Source organism: Nyctibius grandis, chromosome 7, assembly GCF_013368605.1.
Source record: "Nyctibius grandis isolate bNycGra1 chromosome 7, bNycGra1.pri, whole genome shotgun sequence".
Lineage (NCBI taxonomy): Eukaryota > Metazoa > Chordata > Aves > Nyctibiiformes > Nyctibiidae > Nyctibius > Nyctibius grandis.
This window is the reverse complement of record NC_090664.1, coordinates 30,670,997-30,678,449: the sequence shown is the minus strand read 5'-3', so window position 1 is coordinate 30,678,449 and position 7,453 is coordinate 30,670,997. Positions and strand designations below refer to the sequence as shown.

The 7,453-nt window shown below is 39.7% G+C and overlaps 1 protein-coding gene across 1 annotated transcript; it reads right to left on the bottom strand.

Annotated features, from left to right (window-relative positions):
* Positions 1 to 207: 207 nt before the first annotated feature.
* SEM1 (SEM1 26S proteasome subunit) lies at positions 208 to 7,222 on the bottom strand. Its single transcript, XM_068405128.1, has 3 exons — positions 7,055 to 7,222; positions 3,100 to 3,193; positions 208 to 1,215 (listed from the first exon to the last, which is right to left on the bottom strand). The coding sequence occupies exons 1-3, from the start codon at positions 7,128 to 7,130 to the stop codon at positions 1,173 to 1,175; spliced, it is 213 nt and encodes a 70-aa protein (XP_068261229.1). The 5' UTR covers positions 7,131 to 7,222; the 3' UTR covers positions 208 to 1,172.
* Between the last annotated feature and the right edge of the window lie 231 nt (positions 7,223 to 7,453).

Here is a 7,453-nt window from a genome sequence, read left to right as displayed (position 1 = left end):
AATAAATGCAATTGTAACATAAGATACTCAATTATTTAGTTAAAAAGACTAAAACATAATACCATTGCTGCATGTCCATCAACACCTTTATTCTGAAAGCTCACTTTAAATAAGTTACACATCTGCTTCTCTACAGTGAACTGCCAAAAACGCAGGCAGCTAATTCAGATCCCATGAGGACAGAGCTGTATTTGCCCTTTTGTTTAAAAAAAAAAAAAAAATTACAATCTTGGCCTACACTTCCATGACTGCTGTATCTCCCTGTGTCTTTCTGTACACCAGCTTTAACAGCTCCTTTGGGGAGGATTCATGGAATTGGTAATGGGTTTTGTAATTTCCACCTTCTGTTTTCTAGTTCACAGTCATCGAACCCAGTCACTACTGCTCTATCTACCTCAAAACTACTTGCTGGTCTCCATGAAATGAGCTGGAAGTTTGATTTCCATTCTCAGCAGGCATGTTTGTGTGATACAGATGAACTGCTGTAACTGGCAAATTGGAGGCAATTTCAGCAGAGATTCCTAGGCTTAAATAAGCATGAGAACAGAACAGACCTCCAGAGAGGTCTCGTCTTTAACAGGCTTGAGAAATTACAGGACAAGACTGGAGAGTTTGGATTTCTGCTGTTGTAAGATGCACTTTAAAGTACATTTTATCTTTCGAGGCTATCAAACTGGCACCCACATGAAATTACTAACAAAAGTAAGTCATTATGAAATAAAACCTTGAGGCAAAATAAGCTTTATCACTCCCCAAAACTCCTTTCTACTTCTGCTGCATTTTAATCAGAATACATGAGTATTTTATTTCTTTTTGACATCTCCACATCCCCTATGACAGAAATGTTGACTAGTCTTCATTCTGGTAATGCTTATTTGGTTCCCCATGACAGGAGCTGGTGCAATACCATCAGCCACTGAAAGATCCTTAGCAGCATGAAGTCCATGAATTCTGCCGCACAAGGCATTTCAGAACTGAAATACAAGTTACTAGGTTAGTAGAGGCTGAACGTACGACTAGGCTAAGATTAAAAACTTTATTTTTTATACAAAAAAATAATAAATCCAAGCAGATAATGAACTAAGTGTATCTCCTCATTTTCCACCTTTTCTTCTTTTCTCAGTATAGTCTATCCACAGTTCAATGTTAAACCACTCCACATTCAGCAAAAACTATGAGGTTTCCATCTTGTATCCATGTTTTTCTAATTCAGCTCTGTAGAGAAAAAATATAGGAATATTAAAACATACAAATAAAATACTGTCAGACATTTGAATTTTTAGAAATTAAATATGCTGCACAATATACAAACATTTTAGAATATGAACACATCATACTGCTTTTTGGTTCATATCAATAACTTGACCTCACTTACTCTGTAGTTCTTCAACTTCAGCTTAATACCTTAGATCACTATAAGTGACTTCTAAGTGAAAATTTCAAATACTTGTTTTAATCATAGTTATTGTCCTCTGATCCACCATGGCTGGAATACAACTATATGTGAGCCTGCAACAACTTCAGACACATTAGAGAAAACAAATATCATCTTATACCAGTTATTCTCAAGATTTCCTTAAACCAAATGAGCTCACTAATCTAAGTGATTTAAATGCATATACTTCCAAAATAATTTTAGCTTTTTCTTTGTTTGTTTTAAATAAAAATACCAGAGTGCACTATTTTTAAATCTTGGTGCAATACACCTTCCAGTGAACAATCCTGAGGGAAAAGCATTGCTTTGTTCCCCTTAGTCGTGGCCAGGTCAGCAAGTCAGCAACCACAAACATTATCACTCCTGCCCTGTCCCCACTCTGCTTCTCACCTGTCTCCAAACACACCAGCCAGAACTGCATCCTGTTTGATATCCTAGTCTTAGCATACGTGTATCTAGACACAGTAGTCCAAATCTCTTAAAATATTTCAGATTAGTTCACATACTCAGTAGTGGACTTTTAGAAGTGGAGGACTGCAGCATTTTCTTTCTAAAGATGAAATAAAAACATGCTGCAAACAACATTGCAAGCTATCATTTTAACACTGGAATACGGTCACCGATTACAGGCTACAATTAAGGCACAGTTATTGAAGGTTTGTCGAGATCAACTGTGTTTAATCAAGAATTACACTATCCTTTGAAAGTCTGTTTCACTACATATCAACTTGTTTTCCAGTATTACAGTTTAACTGCCTTTCAACCTTACAAGAAACAACTATACCAAAGACTGTATCTTCTACATAAAGGATCACTTTCACCGGAGTACAATAAGGGAGATCAACCCAGGAGCTGTTTAATCAGGCTGTATTACAGATAGTTTACTCCTCATGCAACATACTGAGGGATTAATTATGAAATGTGAGTTTGTACTGACGCTTGAAACAATTTACATTATAATTATGCGTCAGTGAAGGATTAACTGAAACTACAAGTGACAAAAAGAGGATTAAACAACTGGATTAGAGGTATCCAAATTGCAATTACTTTTTTTAAAGCATGTTATGAACAATTAGTTTGCTATTGTTGCTTATAATCAGCATGCTCATCACACACAAGAAGGGAACCTTAACATCAATACAGATAACTGATCTCTGGAAAACTTGTCCATTTGGACAAAGAACAGCAATGCTATTTGAAGGTATAGAAAAAAAATTCTAGCAACACATTTTGCATACCACATAGCATAGAAGAGATAATCTTGAAACCCCTGCCATTAATCTTTTGCAGTACAATTCAGAATTTTCACACACATGTAGAAAAGTCCTTAGAAAAGGATTTATTTGTGTTAAATTGAAAAAGTGTCAACTGTATTACAATCACCGCAAAAGCTTAAACACATCAATGACATCAGGCACATTTCAGGGCTAAGAGTACAATTATTAAAAGATAAAATGCTGATCAGTACTTCAAACTGTGCTGTAATCCCTTAACTCTGGTTCTGAAAGACTTTAGATAGAAAAGCACAAAGTAGAGCTTTCATTTATTTCAGTTTCAGATCTCTATTTTTTTAAAGTAAGCAGATTTCAAACTTTCAGATATTAACCAAACAATGACAATTTAAACAGTGAGTTTAAATAGAACAGTAAGTTAAAAAAAATTACCTTAACTGATTGGAGAAATCATCTTCAACATTGTCGTCATCCCAATTGTCTTCCCAGACGTGCGCATCTTCATCTTCATCTAAACCAGTCCAATCTAAAGACAGGAAAAGAGGTCTAAATATTCTGTGCTGCATTGCTTTGGTACCATGTCTTTTTGACAGATTACCTCAGCCTCTAGGTAATGTAGACTTCAGCTGGTAACAAGTTTCACTTTAACAGAAAAGTCTGGATCGTATTTAAGTGTTTATGAGATCAAAAAGCACAGAAAGATCTGAAAAAAACCCCACAATTTCTTGAATTGTAACAAAAATGCAACTCGGTAAAAAAAAAATCATTACACACTTCATATCATGGCTTGCAGGATTACACATTCGTAAGGGCCATTTTGCATACAAATGGACAAGCAGGAGCATCACTGTAAAAAGAAAGCAATATTGAGTACTTAACTCCTAAAAGCTCAAAAAAAAAGTGTGCAATTCCAGGTTTGTATTTAAATACTTTTTTTTTCTTTTTTTTTTTAAAAAAAAGTAAACATAGATCAAATGCTTTTGCCAAAACACATACATACAGATCTGCAGTTCACTCAGATCAGATGCTGACAGTCTATGGATAAAGGCCAAAAATGTATCTGTGATACAGAAGCAAAAGTAAATTGAAAGAGGCATCTGCAAACAGCAGTTGCTACCCCTAACGAGCTACTCTGGGTTGCCAAAACAGCAGAAGCTGTTTCCTTACAGAGGCAAGACACTAAATGTCCATTTGCTAACTTAATTTCTATTTTTCATATAATCTGGCACATCACCCGTGACAAATTACTGATCATCCACTTAATGCTTCATTTAAAAAAATAGGATCAAAATAGTTAGTTTAGAAAAATAACAAAAATGAAAAATCAGGAAGGCTCAGAATCGCTGTGTAAATACAAGTCAGTTTACTTCACTGCAGAACACAGTTTCTCAGTTTTCTTTTACTGACAGACACCAAGTTTTTTCTAACATTACCAAAATAAGAAGCACCCTAATTTTGATACTTGTGACCTTGTATTTCTCAAGGTCAGTTAGTATATTTAAAGAGATAATGGTATTCTTCCCCATACAATTCAGTAAGCCATCTGCTGCCCATCCAGACTAAGGCCCAAAGTAACATTAAACATTGATGGAGGTATGGGGGAAAAAAAAGCAGCTAGTAGAGTAAAAGATTAAAAACTAATTCACTGTGAACAACTAACTTTATAAGAATGAGGGTTGGTCCTTGCATTTCCTCCTCCTTTTTCTAACACTGACAGGCAACAAAATTAGTATTTGAGATTCACCAGTACAAGAAAATCCATTTGTAACTGACTAAAGACACACACTTGTAGAAGGCATTGCAATTAAACTTCCCTACTCAAATAAATTATATAATGGGAACAGATGAAGGAGCATAGAAATCCTACTGGTCCTAAGGACAGCAAAAGAAGGAACTGGAAATAAAAGGTGAAGAAAATTGCAGTAAAAACAATGCATTATTTTAATTTAGTTGTACTGCTAGCTGCTCAAAGGGAAGGATTTTTATTTTAGAACTACCTGCAATAGGCTTTGCCTATTTACGCAATGGATTTTTTTTGTCAAAATAAAAAAGCTTTACCACTCACCATTTAACTGGATTTCAAACATACAAAAACAAAGCTCAAAACAGTTTAAAATGAACACAGATCAAACTTTTCTATCTACTAACTTACAAGTAGCCCAGGCAGATCTACAAATTTGAAAAAAAAAATAATCCTAGTAACTAGTATCCAGCACAACAAACAGCAGCTTCAATGATAAAGGGTCAGTTGGGGAGACTGTGAAAACATGCTCCACATCACACTGAGCAAAGATGAGTCAGAAAGGCCCATGTCATCTTCCATAGTGAGGGGGGAGAGAGTGAAAGTAAAGCCTAAATTATATTCTCATCACTGTAGCTATGAGATTTTACAGTATCTGTATGCTGACACTATACCCCAAAATTGCATACTAAGTTATTATTCCCAGCTACATTATATGCCTGTGTCTAAATAAAATTAAAAAATGACATAGCATTATCTGTGATTGAAAGTATTAAGAGCATTTGAGAGCCTGCTACCATTAAGTATTGCTAATATACCAAAATTACAAAAATCAATTTTGATAAACTTTGGCTAGAATCCTTAAAAAAAAAAATTTAACAGCCTGATCACTGATTGCCATATTTTGCACTTGGGAAAGGAAAACAAAAAAACAGTTTTTAAAGTAGAGGATAAAAAAAACCTTAAAATCCTCTAATTTTACACATTACATTTTACATTCTGAAAGGCAGTGTACAAAAAGTTCTTAAGTGACCAATTCACATACACTTGAATCTGTCATGTTATACTTATGCTATGCTTCAAATAAAGTGTCCTATAAAAATAGAACACATCTGCTTTTGATACATAAATTTGATTTGATAAATTGTTTGAAGAAAAATTTTAAGTAGGAATAAAAGAAATTCCCCAAAAGCCAGTGTTTTTGTCCCTTAACATAAGTTTGTGTTATCTAATTTCCTTTGGATAAAAACTGGGCAACAGAACACAGTTTTTCTGGTGCATAAAAAGTGGTGTTTTAATTTGAAAGAACAGCCATTTAGCATGGGTTTGAGCACATATTTATCACGATTCTTTTCTAAGCACTGAAGATAACATTCAAAGTGGTCTGAACATTCCTTATAACCTCTCACCAGTATTATCTCACTTGAAGATTTAAATGGGCCTCTTTAGAGGTTCTTATTTTCACAAGACAGATCAGCAAGAAGCCTGATTGTGGTCACTCTTGCACAGTACTTGGTTTTAGTAGTACAGCTAGATTCAAGTAGAATTAATTTCGCCTTCTGTAACAGCAATTCAGTGCTTTGACCAATGCAAGGTTCAGAAGCATGCTTCAAAGACTTCCTTCATCCCTACCGCCAATATTGAATTTACATTAAGTAAGATAAACATTTTTTGCCTGTTTAGGAAACACACGTGGAAAAGAAGGGCTAGTCTTCACAGTTTAGTTTAGCTACCATCTCAACTACGTAAATAACTTTTTCCATCAGTAAGTGCAAAAATATTATTTTTACTGGTACTGAACGCTTCAGCACACCTAAGGCTTGTAAAGCCACAAAAAAATCACATATAATGAAAACATTACAGAAAAAAAAACCCTGACATTTCATCCACCATGTTTTATATCATTTCTCATTACCCACAGCTTGAGACAATTCCCAGAATTAAGGACATAGAAAAAACAATCGTGCCCTAATAGGGATCTTTTCAAGATAATATCTGTAAAAAGACACTGAGCCGTTTTAGTGAAGTCCAGATTTAATTTCCTCATTCAATATATTTGTACCTATGAAAAGCAAACCAAGACATAAATATTTGTGCTTCAAAAAGCAGAGACTCGGAATAACTACGGAGCACTCTATTTCCTTTTCACCCTTCTTCCCACCCCTCATCCCTCCTCTCCCTAGCGACTCTCGAGAGCCGAGATGCAGCAAGTTTCTCCTACACTCGTTCCCAGCTCTCTCGCACCATGACACAGCACTTCGAGCGCGATGTGCCAGCACCGTGAGACCAGCACAGCTGGGCCCAGGCGGTACGTTCGTGCTCGGCCCCGACTCTGACGGGGCTGTAGCCCCGCACCTCTGACCGGGGCGGGGGGGGCAGGAACCCGCGGGCCACTGGAAAGCTGCTTCCCGGCGCATGCGGAGCCGCACGACACCGCCGCGGAGACCCCGCGGGCTGCTCTGCGCGCAGGGACTGCTGACAAACCGCGCCCCGGCCCCGCCGCTGCTCCCGCGCGCTGGAGGCCGCGCGCTCCTTCGCCGCCTCGGCCGAGGGGCCGGCCCAGGCCGCGGCCTACAGGCGGAACCGCCGCCGCCGCCGCTCTTCCCGTCCCGTCCCGTCCCGTCCCGTCCCCGCACCGCCTGGCACCTTCGGCCGGGAACTCCTCAAACTCGTCGTCCTCCTCTAGGAGCCCCAGGTCCACCGGCTGCTTCTTCTCCGACATGCTCGGCCTGCCGCCCCAGCACCGCGTCCCGCCGCCCGCGGAGACTCCTGGGATAGCGGCGGCCGCCACCGCGCCTGCGCCCTGCCGGCAGCGGCTCCCGGCCTCCCGCCCCGCCCCCCCTGGCCGCGCCCCCGCCGTCCCTCACCACCCCTGTCAGGGCAGCCACGCAGCGCTTCCGCTGCCCGCCTGCAACGGGCTCTCCGCTGGCCCGGCCCGCCCTGCCCTGCCCCGCCCCGCCCCGCCCTGCCCCGCCCCGCCCCGCCCCGCCCCGCCCCGCCCCGCCCCGCCCCGGGCTGCCTCCCTGCCCCGCGCTGCCTCCCTGC

Coding starts and splice junctions, on each gene's coding strand:
- SEM1 (XM_068405128.1), bottom strand. CDS start 7,130: ATGTCGGAGAAGAAGCAGCCGGTGGACCTGGGGCTCCTAGAGGAGGAC. Junction 3,194..7,054: donor TGAGGAGTTCCCGGCCGAAG/GTGCCAGGCGGT, acceptor TCCTGTCTTTAG/ATTGGACTGGTTTAGATGAA. Junction 1,216..3,099: donor GATTTCTCCAATCAGTTAAG/GTAATTTTTTTT, acceptor TTTTCTCTACAG/AGCTGAATTAGAAAAACATG.